General features: G+C 53.5%; 1 protein-coding gene across 1 annotated transcript; it reads left to right on the forward strand.

Moving 5' to 3' along the window:
• The first annotated feature begins 1,662 nt into the window (after nucleotides 1–1,662).
• DCTN3 (dynactin subunit 3) lies at nucleotides 1,663–15,293 on the forward strand. Its single transcript, XM_005311693.5, has 7 exons — nucleotides 1,663–1,820; nucleotides 3,030–3,114; nucleotides 4,509–4,595; nucleotides 5,624–5,707; nucleotides 6,670–6,728; nucleotides 13,704–13,763; nucleotides 14,738–15,293. The coding sequence occupies exons 1-7, from the start codon at nucleotides 1,734–1,736 to the stop codon at nucleotides 14,825–14,827; spliced, it is 552 nt and encodes a 183-aa protein (XP_005311750.1). The 5' UTR covers nucleotides 1,663–1,733; the 3' UTR covers nucleotides 14,828–15,293.
• The last annotated feature ends 4,331 nt before the right edge of the window (nucleotides 15,294–19,624 follow it).

The raw sequence follows: 19,624 nt of genomic DNA on the forward strand, positions 1-19,624 counted from the left end.
ACAGAAGAGTCTGGGGGAGAAGGTGGAGGATCCTGTACCCAAGTGAGATTGGCTGGGGAATCAGTCGGGAGTCTGTTGGGAACTTGTCCGGACATTGGGATTAGCTGTCCTGCCCTTGCTGGAAGTCTTTGAGAGCTGGAGGGTCAGCGTCCCCCCTAACGAGGGTGCAGTGGGACGGAAGAATTGCTAGCAGAGTTTGTGATGACTGGGGGGATCTGTCTGGGGGCAATGTATGAATTCTGGCCGATGGTACGGAGCTGTGATTATGAAATAGTGGTACCAGCGAAGGGGGGCTGGACAGAGGAGCCGCACCCTGAGAATGTACCCAGGGACCCAGCCCAGGGGACGTGTCTGGGCTCTGCTCAGACTCTGGAGGGTTAAAGCACACAGGGTCCGGTCGAACGAGCCCCAAGCACAGCGGCCTGGGGAGGGTTCGGCCAGGGGGAACTCGGCCAGGCCGCAATGTGGGATAGAGCGGAGCTGCAGGGAGACTGGTACTCTGCCAAGGGAAAGGGCTGGAGCAGGGTCCTGGGGACGGGCTGCAGGGAGCCGAGGGGCTGGACTGACGCCTCTTGCCCACCTCCGGTGCCTGCAGTGCCTTTGTGATGTCAGGACCCGGGCTGGGCCTGGCCCTGTATGATGCGCATTGGAACAAACAGCCCCTCAGGGGAGATCCAGCCGTGGCAGCAGGGAGCGCAGCGTCTCCGCCCCAGCGTGCGTCCCGGCCGTACTCCCCAGCATGCCTGGCATGGCAGTGGGGATCGTGCAGAGCTGATTCTCTGCCTGCTGTATGTCACAGGCGTACATGATCTGGATCGCCTTGGAGACCCAGCACAGCTTCTCCAGGAGAAGCAGGATGGTGGGAGCAACCCCCGAACCCCTCTGCAGCCTTCCTGCACTCTCAGCCCTGCCCTGACACAGCCCATGGAGCGCCCAAGGCCCCTGTTCTGGCTGGCGTGGCACATCCGCAGAGAGAGACACGGCCACAGACAGAGCTCGTGGCTCCATTCATCGGCCGTTCCTACCGCCCCCTCCCCGCCCCAGCTAGTGCTAGAAATGCTCGGGCTCTCCCTCCTGGTCCCTAGGTCCCCGGCAGCGACCCGGCTCTGGCGATTTATTGCCCTACGCTCAGGGAAGCTGAAGCCCCACAGCCAGGTTATTGCCCCCCGGGACTGAGTTGCTAGCGGGGCTGCGACCAGCAAACCCTCCCAAGCCGCGAGCGCCGGGTCCCCGGCCGCTGGGCAGGCCGGGGAGGGAGAACGGGAGCCGGCGCGGCCAGATCTTCGGGCAGCCGTGGGGGTGGTCGGCTGGGGCTCCGGGCTCCACCCCAGATGAGCTGGGGACCCAGTGAGCTGGGGAGACAGGAGAGGGGGGCCTGCCAGGTGCATTGTGAAACCCAAGTCACAGCCTGGCTGGAGGGTCAGTGGGCCTGGCCCCATTAGACCCATAGCCCCCCCAAGGGTCACACCCAGGGCAGGGTGCCCAGCTGGCTACAGTGTCCGTGTTTGTCACCCAGCTGGGACACACCGTCTCCATGGCAACACTTGGAGCTGGGGGGGAGCAGGGCGTGCGGGGACATATCATCTCCATGGCAACACACAGTCGTTTCAAATGAACCACGTCCGGGTCATTAGCCCCCGCCTTCGCCTCTGATTTGAGGAGAGGCCGCGTTCGATTGGCTCCTGTCACGGAGAAGCCCCGCCCCCACTTCCGGCTTGCTGGGTGTTGACAAGATGGCGGCGCTCGGGGGGCTGCAGGACCGGGTGGAGGCGCTGGAGCGCCGGGTGTTCGGGGCCGGGGAGGCCCGCGGGCCGCGCAAGGTGCGGGGGCGGGCTCCTGAGCACCCCCCGCCCGGCTTGTATGTGACCCCCTGGAGCGGGGCCCGGGCGGGGAGCTGCCCCCCCCTCCAGGGGACCATCCAGGGGCCCTGGGCCGGGCCAGCGGGGATCGTTCCCTGCGGCTCGGGGCCTAGTGCCGGGGCAGGTGGCTCCAGCCTCTGCATTGGGGGCAGCAGCCCGGGGATTGGCCCCCGAGGGGCTATGGGGGGGGGCGCGATTGGCCCCCGAGGAGCTATGGGGGGGGGAGGCGCACGGGGGGGCGGGGATTGGCCCCCGAGGGGTTATGGGGGGGGAGGCGCGTGTGGGGGGGGGATTGGCCCCCGAGGGGTTATGGGGGGGGAGGCGCGCGCGGGGCGGGGGATTGGCCCCCGAGGGGTTATGGGGGGGGGAGGCGCGCGCGGGGCGGGGGATTGGCCCCCGAGGGGCTATGGGGGGGGAGGGGCGCGCGGGGCGGGGGATTGGCCCCCGAGGGGCTATGGGGGGGGGGAGTCGCGCGCGGGGCGGGGGATTGGCCCCCGAGGGGCTATGGGGGGGGGAGTCGCGCGCGGGGCGGGGGATTGGCCCCCGAGGGGCTATGGGGGGGAGTCGCGCGCGGGGCGGGGGATTGGCCCCCGAGGGGCTATGGGGGGGGAGTCGTGCGCGGGGCGGGGGATTGGCCCCCGAGGGGCTATGGGGGGGGAGGCGCGCGGTGGGGGATTGGCCCCCGAGGGGCTATGCGGGGAGGGGTGCGCGCGGGGCGGGGGATTGGCCCCCGAGGGGCTATGGGGGGGCAGCCAAGCTCTGGCTGTTTTGTTCTTCAGCAGCCAGGCCCTGCTCCCTGCCGCCCCCAGCTGCGGGTTCTTGTCCCGTGGGCCTTGCTCGCTCCACTCCTGCCCTGCGCGATGCTCCCCGGCCAGCAGAGCCCCCCCCCCCCCCAATGGGCTGCCTAGCTCGGGGCTGCTTCATTTACTTCTGAACTGCAGCCACCCCTGGGGTACAACGTGGGCTCTGTTTAGCAGCCTGTAGTTCCGGAACCATTCCGGCTGCTAGTTGAAATATGCTGCGTGTGAATGTTAGTAACCGAAACGGGTTTAAATAGACATTTTATTTTCTCTCACTGCTGGTCTGTTCCTGACAGTTTAGTTGTGGGATCCTAGTTAGAAGTGTCACTTAATCACTGTTTGGTTTATAACACTGTCTCTTTCCTTCTAGGCAGCAGATGGCTTGGTGAAAGTTCAAGTGGCTTTGGGGAACATTGCAAGCAAAAGAGAGAGGATTAAAATTTTGTATAAGAAAAGTAAGTATTCGTCCAGCATTTGTGTTTTGTGTTTTTTTTTTTTATCCCCAGGGTTTAGATCCAAATTGTATTTTACATGGTGGTCTTGTCGGGTGGCCTGTCTGAGATCATTTGAGTTGTGTTTCGGAGTGGGTTTAAAAACAACCCTCATAATTAGCTCCTTGGGAAGGCAAAGGACTGAGTAGACAAGCTGGCATCTCTCGAGTGCAGTGTACCTCTTGAGAGGTGAGAGTAAGGAATCTACTTTGGTTTCTGTTTCGGTATCAGAGATCTAAAACCTAAGGCTTCAGCTTTACTCCTTCCCTAGGACTGTGTGTGCTATCCCTGGGGATCAGATCCCCCTAGAAATCCGCAGCCCATCAGGCCTGATGTCATCAGAAAGGGGTAGTACATGTTCAGTGTATGTCCACCTGCAGAAAATCAGGGGCTCTGACTGCTCACTGCCATTGGAGCTTATTTCTCCCTGTTGAGTGTAGCCATACCCTCAGCAAGCAACCTTGGGATTTTTAAAAAGCAACAGAGGGTCCTGTGGCACCTTTGAGACTAACAGAAGTATTGGGAGCATAAGCTTTTGTGGGTAAGAACCTCACTTCTTCAGATGCAAGTGAGGTTCTTACCCACGAAAGCTTATGCTCCCAATACTTCTGTTAGTCTTAAAGGTGCCACAGGACCCTCTGTTGCTTTTTACAGATTCAGACTAACACAGCTACCCCTCTGATACTTGGGATTTTTGTAACGGGGGAGAGATGTCTCAGAAAGAGCATGCTGTGCCTGGAGGGGACAGAGTGGTGCCACTTTAGCACACCCTCAGCCAGCTTCAGAAGGCAAGACTTGCGTGTGTAAAGGAAAGACATTTCAGAGGGCAGGGGAAGTAGCAGGCCACATGACGGAAAGTGAGCATCTGTGCCCTCCCTTTAGAGAATGGACTGTGAGTTCTGCAGTTGAATTTAAAATTGGCTTATGTGATACTTAGCAGGTTAGTGGGACCTTCTGTAAATAATGGGTGCCTATTGGCGTTGGGCCATGTGTGTACACGCTTTTTAAATAAAATCAAACAGAGAAACTTACAGGCTTGGTGCAACAAGTCAACTTTGTACTGTTGACTCAAAAGCCATTCCTCTCCGATCCCCCAGTGAAGATGCCTCTTCATCTTGGTACATCTGAATTGTTGTCTAATACAGTTAGCCAGCTCAGATGTGTAAGCTCTTTGAAGCAGAGTGTGTCTTTCAGATGTTCTATAAAATGCTGTGTAAGTTCATGGTACTGTAGAAGTACTGTAGCTGCTGATTCTTTTTAACAACATCTTGTAGTGAGTAGGAAATTGTGACAGGCAGTATTTCCAGTAGTAGTCACTTCTCCTCTTCTCCCTCCCTGTCATCTACTTCTGATCTTAGTTGAAGATTTAATAAAATATCTGGATCCTCAGTACATTGATCGAATGGCTGTTCCCGATGCCATGAAACTGCAGTTCATCTTAGCAGGTATGTCATGAAATGGAAGGAGTGTGCTCATTCCCCAGAAGCTCACAAGACAAGGTGTATGTGTGGGGGGGATTTTAATTGAATGCAATTCATTTAATCTCAATCATGGGTTTAGGACAGAAATGCCTCCTTTAGTGTCTAGTCTTCCCCTCTAAACTGGCTAATGCTCCAGTAAAAGATCAGAAATGGAGAAACTACAGTATGAATTGCACAGAGAAGAACAAGTGTGGTTCAGTCCCCAGTCTCTGGCTCCCTGGCAAGCACTTGGAATGCAACTGGCACAGTGAAGCCAGTTCCTGCATGAGGAGTGCTTTTCTCGCTGTTGAAGGCCTTCCCTGAATGATTAAGGAGAGACATTGGCTCCCTCTGAGTCTGCCTGGCCTTTGGTCAGAAGCTTGGAGGGGGGAAAGGGGTGTGTGGAATTGTTGTCCTAAGTCTAACAACTGTTACAGTAACAAAACTGCTCTTATGAACACTGAAGTGTGTGTGTATATACTGTGAACTTCTAACCCTGTCCAGCTCTCACGCAGGGGATCTGAGTCGCCCCTCTCCCGTGGTAGGTGTGTCACTCCAGGGGCGTTTCCCCCGATTCAGACTGGTGTAAGTGAGGGAGAGTCAGAGCCATGAGATTGACTTTTAATGGGGCTCAACAACTGAGCCAACGAAAGAGCGAAAAGCATGTGCTTTCTCCATTGCTGGCTTAGTGAGGAACATCCTGGCTTCTGCTCCTGGGTCTTCCCTTTATCTACTGTGTGCCGCCTTTGAGCTTCCCTTTCCCCGTCTGATGCTGCCTACCCCAGAAACGGGTGGGGGATGTTCGCGAAAGGCACAGAGATCCTTGGTTGAAAGGTGCGATGGTAACGCAAAGTATCATTGCGGTGAAGTCTTTCTGCTGCATGTAGGGTTGATTGCCTTATGAGAAGGGGAAGCTGAACCAGGCCAATTAATCAACTGATTTTTTTTTCTCATCTGTGAAAAGCTGAAATAGTGTTTGGCTTAAACTTCTCCTTCTCTGTCCTTTAAACCAGAGGAGCAGTTTATTCTTTCCCAAGTCGCCCTTCTGGAACAGGTGAACAACCTCCAGCCGTTCTTGGACAGTGCACACATCAAAGGTAACACATGCTGATCTGCCAGCTACCTTTTCATAGTAGTTAGCGAAGACAAGTGGCCTCTCTTTCGTTACCCTGGGCACTAAGAACAGTGTGCAAATGCTGTTTTTAAAAGTTCTCTAGCTGCCTGCCTCAAATAACCGGAAACCATTGTAAGTGTTTCCAACTCTGACGAGTTTGCAATTTAAGCGCTAAAACAGTGCAGCAGCGTGCAGAAAAAATGCAGAATGTGGCATGGCCGTCCTCTTCAGCAACATGGGCTTGAATGTATTCTCCTGGCTACGATACTGCCACTGTACAGGGAGGCTGAATTTAAGTGACACCAAGGCCATGCTATACTTGCTGGATTGTTAAATATTCCTGAGATGCTGGTCCAGTGAGCCAGTGTAATCGTGGGGGGAAATGGAGGCCAACAGATACACACTTTATAGAATCCTTAGAATCTTATGGGAAAAACCCAGTAGAACACCTCCATTCTAAGGTGTAGCTTCCTGTTCACTGAGTATCCTTGTCCTTGCATGGTGAGGTCTCTGTAGTCTCCATGCAGTTGCTTACCAGTAATAGTCACATATAGTAATCCAGTTGCGTGCTTCATACAAGTCTCTTGGGCATCTAATCCTCAGCTTGGGACCCATAGCTCCTGGCCCCAGAAGCAGCAGAGGGGTGACTTTGGAAAGTTGTTTTCAGTTGGTTCTGATCAGCGTATACACAAACAACTAAAACGATGGCAATTCATTTACTCTGCAGGAAAGTGGCAGTAACCAGTGGTGGTCTGGTGGCCAGCAGTATTTATCTTCGGGGCATTTCTGAGCTGTAATGTGCTTCGGCTGACAAGAAATGTATTAAATTAATCCCAATAGAAAGATTTTAAACATGCTCTTAGACAGTCGTCTCTGCTTTGGTAACTGCAATTCCTGGATGTCAGAACTAAGCAGGGACTGACTTTTCTTCTGTGTGCTTTGCAGCTGCTCCTGACCATGCTGCCAAACTGCAGCGACTTGCTCAAATCCACATCCAGCAGCAGGTAGAGTGAATACTCATCATGGTTAACCTTCAGTGGGCAGGGATGGGGCCTCTTGTTAACCGTAGGTAATTCGTGGGCAAGGCTGGAGTAATTAGTAGCACAGACTAGAGCCACTCTAGTTAAGATTATCAGTATTTCTTCTTTCCATTACGTTGTTTTCAGTTTGTCCAGATCATGGAATTTCCAGGAGTCAGAAGAGATCTCTGCTCAGGAACATCTCTGTGTACAAATAGTTTTGGGTGGCTTTTTAAAAACTGCAGGGGATTTAACGGAGTAACATTTCTACGTTAGAGAGAGAGTAACTGGGGCATGGAGAGGTGAAGTGACCAGCCCAACATCACACAGGAAGTTTGGGGCAGAGCTGGGAAGTGAACCCAGAGCTCCTGAGTCCCAGACCAGTGTCTTACTCCCCAAACCATTCACCCTTGTACCCTGGTGTGTTCGTATTACTAGCTTCTTTGTCTCTTCTTCCCCCAGCTCTGTACCTCCGCATTAGGGTTTGTCTCTTTTGCAGCCTTAGGCTCCTTGGGCGGGTGACTCGCTGACTGTGTCTGTAGATTGCCTAGCCCAGTAAGGCCCTGATCCCAGCTGGCATGTGGCCACTAGTGCAGTGTAGATTTTGTAGTACCTGGAGGCCTCACTCGGGATCCTGTTGTGTAGGAGCTGTACAGAGTACAGTTGCTGTCCCAAGACACTTGCGCTCTGGGGAGATGAGCCGTGTACAAAGGGTGCAGCGAGAGGGAGGCAGTCAAATATTATATTGGTGGAGTCGTTTGACTGAAAGGTTCCTGAATTACAGGCCTTCCTCTCCACTCCCCCCCCCCCATGATTTCCTTTTGCTGCCTTGTACTGCTCAGTTTAACAGCACTAATAAGGTCTGATGAATCTCAGACCTGTTGACGGCTGTGAACTCACCTTTCAGTGAACACAACAAAGGATAAATTCATCACAGGCCCCTACCTAGGTTAAAAGTTGTTTTGGACTGAGTGACTGGAGGTTGCTATAATTTGTGACTCATGGGGAGCAATTTTATTTTGTGGGGAATGTCGGGGGGGAGACGGAGACTAGACAGGTGAAGGCTTCCTGGGAAGGGAGAGGTATCTGGGGGTGGGGCAGTAGAGAAATAGAGGGAGATGGGTTTGGGAATGCAGCGAGGGGAGTTATGGGGAGAGGGATAAATGGGGATGGATGGTAGGGGAGGCAAGAGAGGTTGGGGGCTCAGGTGCAGGAGGTACAGCACCCCCTAGCTCTGCCAGTTTCCCTTAACTGCTGTGCCAGCACCCCAGTGCCCTGTAGTCCCGTGTCCCCCCCCCCCCCCCCCCCCCCGCAGCTCTGCCAGTGTACCCAGCCCTATGCCACTGTACTGTAGTTGCCCTTTGCTCCAGGCACTTCATGTGAGCTGGGTTATAGGCGGGGGAAGTAACGGAAATAGAAGCGTTTGTAGACCGGGGAATGAAGCCTTCAGGGAGATGCGTTCCCGGATGGGAGGCTGGTTTAGTCGGGGGTGTGTGGGGAGGGGGCAGGTTGGGGGAGGGGACACCTTGAAGGGGTTCGGAGCAGGGCTTGGGAGGTGTGCTGAAGCTTGGCTGGTGGGTGCAGCTGGTGTGTGTGGGGATGAGGGGAGACAGGGACAGCTGGCTCAATATGCTGATACCTACAACCGCTTAAATGGCCACCAGCTCCTACCCAACAACCTCCCTTTTGTTTGACACCCCGGGGAATTCCTGGGCACAGTCAGTGGAGTTCAGGGTCCCCTTGCAGAACAGCAAGCTGAGCAAAACTCCACTGCCTGAAAGCCAGGAAATGCCCAGTTACGGGTGCCCATGCGAGCTTAGCTCTGCCCGCTTGCAGCAATGCCCCAATATACCGCCCCCCCCCCACCCAGACCCCTTTACTCTGCCAACCGCACAACTGCTGAAATGTGCGAGCGCTTCACCTCCTCTTACAGACCAGTTGTACTCAGGCACAGGATTCCATCGAGCGCTGTTAAAGGACAAAAGAAGTTGCCCGTGCCACCTTCCTGGTGGTCTCAGTGGCCACTGCCAGCTCCGGGGAAGTATTTGGATGCACTTCAGCTGCAGATGGTGTGTTAGGTGGAGCTTCACTAACTGGTGGAGGCAATAATTAGGCCTGAGGATCTGTGTGGATTTCTTTGAGGTGCATGGCAGAGCTGTGATTGCGATAGAAGGAGATCTGTGTTTTGCACCCCCGATACGTGTGAGCAAAGGGAAGAGGTACGTGGGTACCTTCAGGATGCAGCATGCATCATTTCTGTGCACAGTTGTATTGTGTGGTTATGTCAATAGCAGGGCAAAGGGCTTTTCTAATCCAGGATGTCAGCAGTGAGGGGGAATGAGAGGGTTCTAATGCTTTCGTGATGGATAAGTGAAATGAGATGGTCTCCTAGGAGTACGTTTAAGGGAGTTGTAAAAGGCTGAGAAGTGGTTCTTAAATTGTACACTTGTGCTCTTTCTGGGGAGCTGGCTAAGGGCTTGTCCTCACTTGAAGTGCTGCAGCGGCACTGCTGTCCTGCTTCAGTGTAGACACAACCTATGCTGTCGGGAAGGGTTCTCCCATTGGCATAGGGAATCCACCTCCCCTCAGGCAGTAGCTTGGTATCAAGCAGAGTGCCCCAAGGGTCGGTCCTGGTGCCGGTTTTGTTCAATATCTTCATTAATGATCTGGAGCAGGGATCCCCAACGTGGTGCACGCTGGCACCATGGTCTAAGTGTGCCGGTGGACGAGCATCTGCCGAAATGCCGCCGACAAGCTGCGTCATCCAGAGGTGTCGCTGCCGAAATGCCGCCGATTTTTGGCGATATTTCGGCGGCAAGGCCTCTGGATGACACTGCTGGTCGGTGGCATTTCGGCGGCAACGCCTATTGACGCCGCTTGTTGGCGGCATTTCGGCGGATGCTCGCCCTCCGCCACGGTCCTCTGTGGCTCGTCATCTGGTGCCCACCAGACGAAAAAGGTTGGGGACCACTGATCTGGAGGATGGCATGGATTGCACTCTCAGCAACTTTGCAGATGACGCTAAACTGGGAGGAGTGATAGATACGCTGGAGGGTAGGGATAGGATACAGAGGGACCTACACAAATTAGAGGATTGGGCCAAAAGAAACCTGATGAAGATTGGGCCAAAAGAAACCTTGTTCAATAAGGACAAGTGCAGAGTCCTGCACTTAGGACGGAAGAATCCCATGCACTGCTACCAGACTAGAGACCGAGTGGCTAGGCAGCAGTTCTGCAGAAAAGGACCTAGGGGTCACAGTAGACGAGAAGCTGGATATGAGTCAACAGTGTGCTCTTGATAATTCTATGATGAAAGAATTCTTCTGATGACCTAGCACTGGCTACACTGGGGATTAGGTCAGCTGAACTGCATCACTCTGGGGTGGATTTTTCTCATCGCTGAGCAATGTAGTTAAACCAACCTGATTTGCTAGTGTACACCAGGCCTACATGTGAGAGTGTACGGCAGGATCTGGAACCTCCGAAATCATGCAGTGCCAAGGGCCAGTGTGAGTGTGTGCCATTGAGGCATTGCTTGAAGAGAGGAGAGGCGAGGGAAGGGGCCATGGGGCAGCCTTTGCTCCTTCAGTAGTGCTAGATGGCATCCTGTGGGTAATGGTAGATGGGCTTTTTGTGACAGACAAGGTCCAGGCCCCCCAGGAGACAACAGGGGTCTGAACCCCAAAGACTAAGCAACTGAATCAACTGGTTATACACAGCAACAGAGAGTCCTGTGGCACCTTTAAGACTAACAGATGTATTAGCAGTGTTACGGTGTAGAAATGTATCAAGTAAGGTCTTTTATGGACGCTTGTGATGGTCTGAACGTGATGGTCATGAGGTGATATGTACACAGGTAATGGTTTTGTGTGTGTAGAACAGTGTAATTGTAACTAGGGCCTGGCCTACACTAAAGAGTTAGGTCAGCCCATCTTATGCCACTGAGGGTGTAAAAAATCCAGCCCCCTGAGTGAAATTGTTAAGTTGACCTAGCCCCTGTCATTAGCATAAGCACTGTCCACGCTGCATCTGTGCTACTGTAGCATTTCAGGTGGAGACAAGCCCTACAATGCAACTGCAGCATCACCTCACAACAGGAAGTGAATGAATCAGGCAGGGCGGGTTACAGGCTAGCTGTTTGCAAAGCTAACTGCAAGGATCTAGCACTGTACAAACCGAGGGAAAGACAATGAGGACCTTTACGTTTAATAGAAAGACATTGAAACTGAAAAGAAATCCTAAGGTCTTGAAAAACTAAGGCCTGCCGCCCCTACCCCGGGGCTGCAGCAGCGGGGCTCCACTGGCGATTTAAAGGGCCTGGGGCTCCCCGCAGCGGCTGGAGCCCGGAGATCTTTAAATCTCCGCTGGAGCCCTGCCGCCCTTACCCCGATATAACGGGGTTTCAGCTATATCGCGGTAGGGATTTTTGGCTCCCCGTGACCGCGTTATAGTGGGTTAGAGGTGTATATTGATTTCAATTACAACCGTACAAAGTGTACAGTGCTCACTTCATATTTATTTTTTATTACCAATATTTGCACTGTAAAAAAAGAAATAATTTTCAATTCACCTAATACAAGTACTGTAGTGCAATCTCGTTATCATGAAAGTTGAACTTACAAACGTAGAATTATGTACAAAAACCACTTGCATTCAGAAACAAAACAATATAAAACTTTAGAGGCTACAAGTCCAATCAATCCTACTTGTTCAGCCAATCGCTCAGATAAACAAGTTTGTTTATATTTGCAGAAGATAATGCTGCCGGCGTTGCAAGATATTTACATGCCAGATGTGCTAAAGATTCATATGTCCCTTTTTGCTTCAACCACCATTCCAGAGGACATGCGTCCATGCTGATACCGGGTTCTGCTCGATAACGATCCAAAGCAGTGCGGGCTGATGCATGTTCATTTTCATTATCTGAGTCAGATGCCACCAGCAGAAGGTTGATTTTCAGTTTTGGTGGTTTGGGTTTTGCAGTTTCCACATCAGAGTGTTGCTCTTTTAGGACTTCTGAAAGCACGCTCCACACCTCGTCCCTCTCAGATTTTGGAAGGCACTTCAGATTCTTAAACCTTGGGTCAAGTGCTGTAGCTATGTTTAGAAATCTCACATTGGTACCTTCTTTGCATTTTTGTCAAATTTGCGGTGAAAGTGAACAACATGTGCTGGGTCATCATCCAAGACTGCTATAATATGAAACATATGGCAGAATGTGGGTAAAACACAGAGCAGGAGACATACAGTTCTCCCCTAAGGAGTTCAGTCACAAATTTAATTAGCGCAATTAGTTTTTTAATGAGCGTCATCAGCATGGACGCATGTCCTCTGGAACGATGGCCAAAGCATGAAGAAGCATATCAAACTTAAGCCCATCTGGCATGTAAATATCTTGCGATGCCGGCTACAAAAGTACCATGCGAATGCCCTCTTTCAGGTGATCTTGTAAACAAGAAGCGGGCAGCATTATCACCCGTAAATGTAAACAAACTTGTCTGAGCGATTGGCTGAACAAGAAATAGGACTGAGTGGACTTGTAGGCTCTAAAGTTTTACATTGTTTTGGTTTTGACTGCAGTTATGTGACACAAAAAACTAGATTTGTAAGTTGCACTTTCACGATAGAGGCTGCACTACAATACTTGTATGAGGGGAAATGAAAAATACGGTTTCTTTTGTTTATCATTTTTACAGTGCAAATAAAAAATAATCTAAAATGAGCAGTGTGCACTTTGTATTCTGTGTTGTAATTGAAATCGATGTATTTGAAAATGTAGAAACCCATCCAAAAATATTTAATACATTTCAATTGATATTCTGTTGTTTAACAGTATGATTAAGCGCGATTCATTTTGAGTTAATCATGTGAGTTAACTGCGATTAATCAACAATTAATCTAGATTAATCTAGAATTTAGCTAATACAGAAGTGAAGCCTGAGATTGCATGTGTCTCTTTTCTGTGTAACTCCTTTTCCACACTATTTCATCTTTGGATCTGCGTTTTCTGTGAAATCCTGTTTGCTTTTACCCCAAGCAGGTGTCTGGTGTGCAAACTGTGGGGAGAGTGTGCACCAAAGTGAAGTGATAACTGGGGGCAGGTTTCACTCCTTCGGGGGTGACGAACCAGAGGGGAAAAGTCTGAGTGTCTGGTAGTTAAGAACTCAGGGAGATGGATTTGGGGGTGGGGGTGACTCGGGACCAGAAGGGCTAGTGGGGGGTGGAAGCCAGCGTTGAGAACCTTATGCTTATAGGCTGGCAAGTGGTGTCAGGCCTCTGAGCCACAGCCAGAAGGCACTCGAAGTTACAGGCAGGCGGCGACAACCCCTTACAGGTCTGGGTGTTCCCCAGAATGTGTGTGTGGTACTGGGGCGCACTGAGGCATTGCTGGAAGAGAGAGCTAAGGCTGTTGCCTAAGCAACCTGAGCGTTGCCTGGGATTCAGAAGCTTGGGTTTTGCTCAGCTCCGTGTTCTGCAGGGGGAGGACATTCTGCCCAGCAGCCTTATCTCTGCATTAGCATGCCAACTCCTGTGCTTTAGACACTTCATTTGCTTTGTGGTTTCCTTCACCTCATTTGATTGTCCTTTTCCGTGACTGTCAGAACTTCCCGCAGCAACCCTGATCACAGCCTGGAACGGCCACATGCGAAGCCAGGCTCTGACCTGGGCCGAGGCGCTTGCCCCCTGCCTCAGTTTCCCTAGGGTAGTTACCTTCCTCCCGGGGGCTGGGAGGTAAATGCTCTGAAGTTAGGGTGACCAGATGTCCCGATTTTATAGGGACAGTCCCGATTTTGGGGTCTTTTTCTTATATAGGATCCTATTACCCCCCACCCCCTGTCCCGATTTTTCACACTTGCTGTCTGGTCACCCTATCTGAAGTGCTTTGGAATTGGAAAGTGCTGTATCCAGATCAGGATGTCCCGTATTGCCTGTTCACTCAGCGCTCCCCTCCTGTTGCAGGACCAGTGCGAAGCAGTAACCGAAAACGTCCGGATGCTCCTAGAAGACTACAATAAAATGGTATCCTTTAACCCAGGGCCACGGGCACAGCCCAACCAGCGTGTGGGGTGCTGGCGGCTTGCAGGACCATTGTTAATCTGAAAATAGCTGTACCAAGTGGCAGAACGACACTCTCAGGATTCTTCAGCCCATTGGATATCTTGGGTAGCTGACTGTTCTAGCCCCCGGCTTTTGAAAAGGGAGAGCCGTCCGTGTATCGTGCTGTCCCCTATGGCGCAGCCTCTGTTCGGTGTGTGACTCACAGCGCTGTGTCATGTTACCCAAGCGCTGATGCTGCCCTGAGCGTCCAGCTAGCCCAGTGAGTGAGCGCCTAGATCCCCCCCCCCTCACTGAGAGGAGCTCACGCTGGGCTAGGAGCCCTGCGGCCTGAACGCCTCACGAGGGCTGGTCTCAACACAGCAGCAGAGAAACCTGTTCGTTTGCACTCTCCATTCTGACAGCTTCCTGCCCAGAGCCCATCCTGGACGGGAGCCGTCAGCATGTGGGTCGCTTGGACTGCTGATCACTGGGAGCGCCTGCCTGAGCTACGTTAATGGCTCTGCTACCTTCAGAGTGAGAAGTGTGGATCCCAAATGAAGGCTGTGGGCCTCCTTCCTGTGGCTTGGCCGACTAGAGAGCAGGGCGTCAGGTGGGCCGTTCTGACTCCGTACTAAACCCCGCTGTCATCTTGGGCCCTTGCAATCCCAGCTCTGGGAGAGCCTCCACAGGATCAGCACAGTGCTTCCCTGGGCTGATCTGATCGCTTTCTGCAGTGCGTGAGCCCAGGCTCCGCTGTCACCCATCACAGGGGAGAGGCGGAGGCCCCAGGCCTGATCCGTGTTCACCTCTGTACAAATCAGGTGTCTGACAGTGGCTGGGCTCAGTCTGGCTTCTGAGAGTCTCCTGGGTTCATTCTCCGGGACCACGCCAGCCTCGGCTTCGCTACCACGTTCTTTGCCACATTCTACCTCTTCTTCCTTAAAAGCCTTCTTCAGACCCTGCTTCTGTCTAAGCAGTTTGTCCAGTGGGATGAAATGCTGACGCAGCTGGAAGCGGCCAAGCAGGTGAAGCCTACGGCAGAGTGATGGCAGCGATGTATCACCAGGAGAAATGCAGCCTGCAGCCCCAGGGCAGCACCGAGCTTGGGTGAACTGGGGAGGATTGCAGCTGTACTGGCACCACAGGTTCCAGTATGCAATGCTCTGGCCTGGCTGCTTGGAGCAGAGCGCTGCATGCTGGGACTTGTAGTCTCAGTGGGCTGCACCTACATATTGAAGATGAAGGTGGCTGCCAGCGATGCCATAGGTTCTTGTAACCACTTTTGGCCTTTGAGCTGCACTTTGCCCTCCCCCCCTTCTTAAAAATGAAGCTAGCTGACTGACGTCCTGTTAGAACTCAACTGTCTGCACTCCTCCTGACTTGCACTTCCATGAAATAACTTTGACTTCTAATTTATTTAAAACTCCCTGCTCAGCTCGCTGTTTGGGATCTGACGGAAACGTGAATCTATTACACTTCCTTGTGGACCAGAATAAAATCCTCAGATGTTAACTGCGTTGTGGCTCACTTGCTGTTCTTTACTAACTTCTGGAGTTATGGGAAAAACGTAAGAAAGGCCACACTGGGTGAGACCAAAGGTCCATCTAGCCCCATATCCTGTCTTCCGACAGTGGCCAATGCCAGGTGCCCCAGAGGGAATGAACAGAACAGGGAATCATCAAGTGATCCATCCCCTGTCGCCCATTCCCAGCTTCTGGCAAACAGAGACTAGGGGCACCATCCCTGCCCATCCTGGCTAGTAGCCATTGATGGACCTATCCTCCATGAATTTATCTAGTTCTTTTTGAACCCTGTTATAGTCTTCGCCTTCACAACATCCTCTGGCAAGGAGTTCCACAGGTTGGCTGTGCGTTGTGTGAAGAAATACTTCCTTTTGTTTGTTTTAAACCTGCTGCCTATTAATTTCATTTGGTGACCCCTAGTTCTTGTGGTTCGAGCAGTAAATAACACTTCCTTATTTACTTTCTCCCCACCAGTCATGATTTTACAGACCCCTATCATATCCCCCCTTAGTTGTCTCTTTTCCAAACTGAACAGTCCCAGTCTGATTAATCTCTCCGCATGTGGAAGGTGTTCCACATCCCGCATCATTTCTGTTGCCCTTTCTGTACCTTTTCCAATTCCAATATGGTGCTGCTAGTGGCATGGGAGTTCACGTGGTCCCAATGATGGGCGTGCTGCTGGTGCCACCGTGATGAAATCTCCCTTGCGTAACCGCAGATACCTGCTGCAGTACCAGTGTGGGGCTCACGGTAAGCTTCCTCACAGCAGGGCCAAGATGTATGTTTATAGCTGACTAAAGAGCAGTGGGCGCTGGACAGGCCGGCAGGAACTGCCTTGACTGGCACCAGGCAGTAAATTTCAGCCTGGTCTCTGGCCCGGCGGGGGAGACTCTGCCCATCTGATAATCCCTAGCTGAGCGGCTGTGGTTGGCTGGTGCATGTGCTATTAGGGCCTCCAGTCAATCCGGTCAGACTGTAAATCCCTCCCCTGAGAAAAGGGCCATTTCCTCTGGTGCCCACTCACCGTCCTTGGCACAGGACAGAGCTTGTGAAGTCATGGGGAAGGTTCTGCCCCCTTCCCCTGCTTTGTATCTCAGTCCCAAGAGGGAAAATAAGGCCAGGTGCCTGCAGTGCAAGGGCATAAAAGGGACGGGTCCTCCCACTCTGAGAACTGGAGAGAAGCCCAGCCAGCAGGGGCCGGGGCCGTCGCAGGCTGACAGGCCCCATGCCCACTAGGAGCCATTTGGGCCCTTCTGAAAACTTTTGTCTTGAGTAGGTGAAGGGGGAGTGTCCTGGCTAGAGGGGGGCAGCTGTGGCACCCGGCAGGATCGAATTGGCTGAAGAGGTGGCACCAGCTTCAGACGAGCTCCGATCTAGAAATCTCCGTGTTGGCTGCAACACAGTTTGTGTTAGGAAACTCTCCTCTGTAATGTTAATACATTCCCAGGATGTTTTAGCCCTGGCAGAAGGAGACCCCAGCATCTGTCAGGCAAATTGAAGTCCCCTGTGCTCACGCAGCATTTTCCCCACATGTTATAACTGGTGCGTAAGGAACCGGTCGTCCTGTTCCCCAGTGTGCTGTGCTGGTCTGGAGCAGACACCAACTAACACCCCCTCTGCTTGGACCCTGAGCCAGACGCACCCAGGATCATTTCCTTGCGCATAGTGGGTGACGGGGAAACAGGCGATGCCATTTTTGGCTCAGAGTGCCCCTCCCCCTCCCCTTCGGCCCACGGAGCGGGGCCAGGATCGCAGCCTGAGTTTGGGAAATGCTGCCTCAGGGCTCAGGGCCGTGAGGGTGCACGGCTGTGCCAACGCTAGATGGCAGCAGAGTTTGCACAGTGACTCTCTCAGCCGCGGGCTGGGCCTACTGCCAGCTCCAGAGGCGTAACCCCGCGCCCAGCCGCTTGGTCCTGCAGCCCAGGAGTCGGGCACATCGGGGATGAAGCACGGCTGCTCCGCCCGGGGTGGGAGGGATGGAGCTAGCAAGTGTCAGCACACTAGTCAACCCCTGCCCACTCCCACGCCCAGCCTGGCGCCAGCAAGCCAATCCCCACCCCAGGGGGCGCACCCAATGCACTCGCTACGCTCGCTAACGGCGCGTAGACCTCCGGAGCCGGCCGGGTGTTAGCGAGAGAACACGCTGGGCTGCCCGTTGCCATAAGAAATGTCAGGCCCAGGACATTCAGCGTGCTGCCCTGTGGGGTGCCCGGTGCCAGCAGCCTGCGTTCCTGGAGGAGGCCGTGCTGGGCGACCGGAGGGGTAACGCAGAGCAGTGCCAGCGAGGGGCTGGGGGAGGCTCACAACTCACAGCTGCTACATCCCAACCCGCCAGGCCAACCTAAGGGCTGCACCCACATGTGGACCCTGCCCCTCCAAACGGGTCTGCTCTCAGCCTCGTGTACTGCAGGCAGTGGAGGGTCCGTGCGGCTCCCACAGCTGCCTGTGCTCCCCAGCTGGGCTCCAAGCTGGCCTGGCTGGGGCCTTGAGGGGAAGAGGTGGGGTCCGCTCTGGCAAAAAGTGGGAGGGCCCTGGCCCTCTGCTTCCCCCCACCCACCAGTCCGGTGCCACTGGTCCCTGAGCAATTCAGTCTGTGTGTCAGGAATCAGAGCTCTCAGCAGAGCCAGCGCCCAGATATCCTAACGAGCACCGCTGGCTGCCTGACTGGCCCTTGGCTCTGCCGCCTGGGCGGCTAATTCCTGGCACCCAACTCCCGCTCTAACCACTAGGCCTGACTCCCGCTCCAACCCTGAGGCCCAGCTGCCCCCGGCCCGGTCCCAGGACTCTGCATAGGGCAGTGGTGCAAACCCTCAGAGAGTGGGCACGGACGTGGGGGTGGGGAGTAGAAGACGGATGGCTTGGCAAGAACTTACCTAGGGGCCTGGTGAGTCTCCATCCCTTGGAGTCTTTACATCCATGCTGGGTGTGGGTAGCGAAGATCTGCCATACTCAGAGGTTTGCCTTTGGAGGAATGTTTCCTCGGTGAGGTTCTGTGGGCTGGGTGCTGCAGGGGGTCCGACTAGAGGCTCTAATGATCCTATCTAGCTTTGACATCTAAGAAGGTGGGTAGCTGAACATGACATGTGGTGCCGGTGCACTGAGCTCAGAGCTCTCCGCTCTCACGGGGGGCAGGTTTTACGCCTGCCCTGCACAGATATAAATGACAACACACGGCACCAGGTGGGAGAATCCTAAGTGCCCTAAGCTGTGTGTGTCACTGTGTATGTGTGTTGTCCACCTAGGTGTGGCATACAGCACCCTGGGGAGTCCCATAGATGTGTCAGAAACACCCCTGAAACTCGCCAGCCAGCCCCGCTGGCATTTCCTTCTGAGCCTCCTGGCACATTCTGCTATCAGTCTGGGGGTGGGAGATTGGGAGGAGCTGGCTGGAAAATATTCCGCCAATTTCGGCTTTGATTGTGGCTCTGGGCAGTGGGCGGGGTTGGGGCTGGTGATTTGTGAATCTCTCAGATATCTGGAAATTGTCTAAAAAACTGAGGAGTCCGGTGGCACCTTAAAGACTAACAGATTTATTTGGGCATAAGCTTTAGTGGGTAAAAACCCCACTTCTTCAGATGCATGTGGGTTTTTTACCCATGAAAGCTTCTGCCCAAATAAAACTGTTGGTCTTTAAGGTGCCACCGGACTCCTTGTTGTTTTTGTGGATACAGACTAACATGACTACCCCCTGATACTTGGGAATTTTCTGTGACTATCACCGGGACCAAACCACAGCCTCTGGCTTCTTCCCCTTTCCCAGGGCTGCTCTCCTGTATTTTGTGTGAAGCGTCTGCACCACAGTGCAACCCTCAGGCTTGGCTGAATGCCACAAACTCCGGCCAAAGCCGGGCAGACGCAAAAGGGCTTGAAAGTGGTTGAATTCGCCTGACTCCATAATACATGCAAACTAGCCATGCCTGGAATGCAGCCAACTCTAGCAATTAGCATCCAATGGAATAACAGCTAAGAATGACATCAGCCAAGCCACAAGCCAACCCCCCCCAGCTGGGGTCCTGCTTAGCGCCCATGGGTGCCTGTCTAGTGGGGTCTTGGCTAAGGGCCCCCCAGACACACAGGCAGTTTCTGATATGTCACTCCCAGCTAGGGCAACGGGACCCCTGCTGTGAGCTGGCACCGTCCGCTGAGGGGGAGTGAGCCCCTCCGGTCGCTGTCTCCACCTGGGATCAAGCTCCCTCGTGCTCAGAGCTGGCTGCAAGAACAGCTCCTCGGCTGGCCCAAATCAGCACAGCTCCATGGAGCCGGGGGCCATTCACTGCAGCCCAGGAGCGGGGCCAATGGGCCTGTCATACCAGACCCATG

Source organism: Chrysemys picta, chromosome 6 (genome assembly GCF_011386835.1).
Source record: "Chrysemys picta bellii isolate R12L10 chromosome 6, ASM1138683v2, whole genome shotgun sequence".
Lineage (NCBI taxonomy): Eukaryota > Metazoa > Chordata > Testudines > Emydidae > Chrysemys > Chrysemys picta.

Excerpts from the sequence above, each read along its gene's own strand:
- DCTN3 (XM_005311693.5), top strand. The coding sequence starts at position 1,734 with ATGGCGGCGCTCGGGGGGCTGCAGGACCGGGTGGAGGCGCTGGAGCGC. Across the intron at positions 1,821-3,029 it reads AGGCCCGCGGGCCGCGCAAG|GCAGCAGATGGCTTGGTGAA; the intron begins GTGCGGGGGCGG and ends CTTTCCTTCTAG. Across the intron at positions 3,115-4,508 it reads TAAAATTTTGTATAAGAAAA|TTGAAGATTTAATAAAATAT; the intron begins GTAAGTATTCGT and ends TTCTGATCTTAG.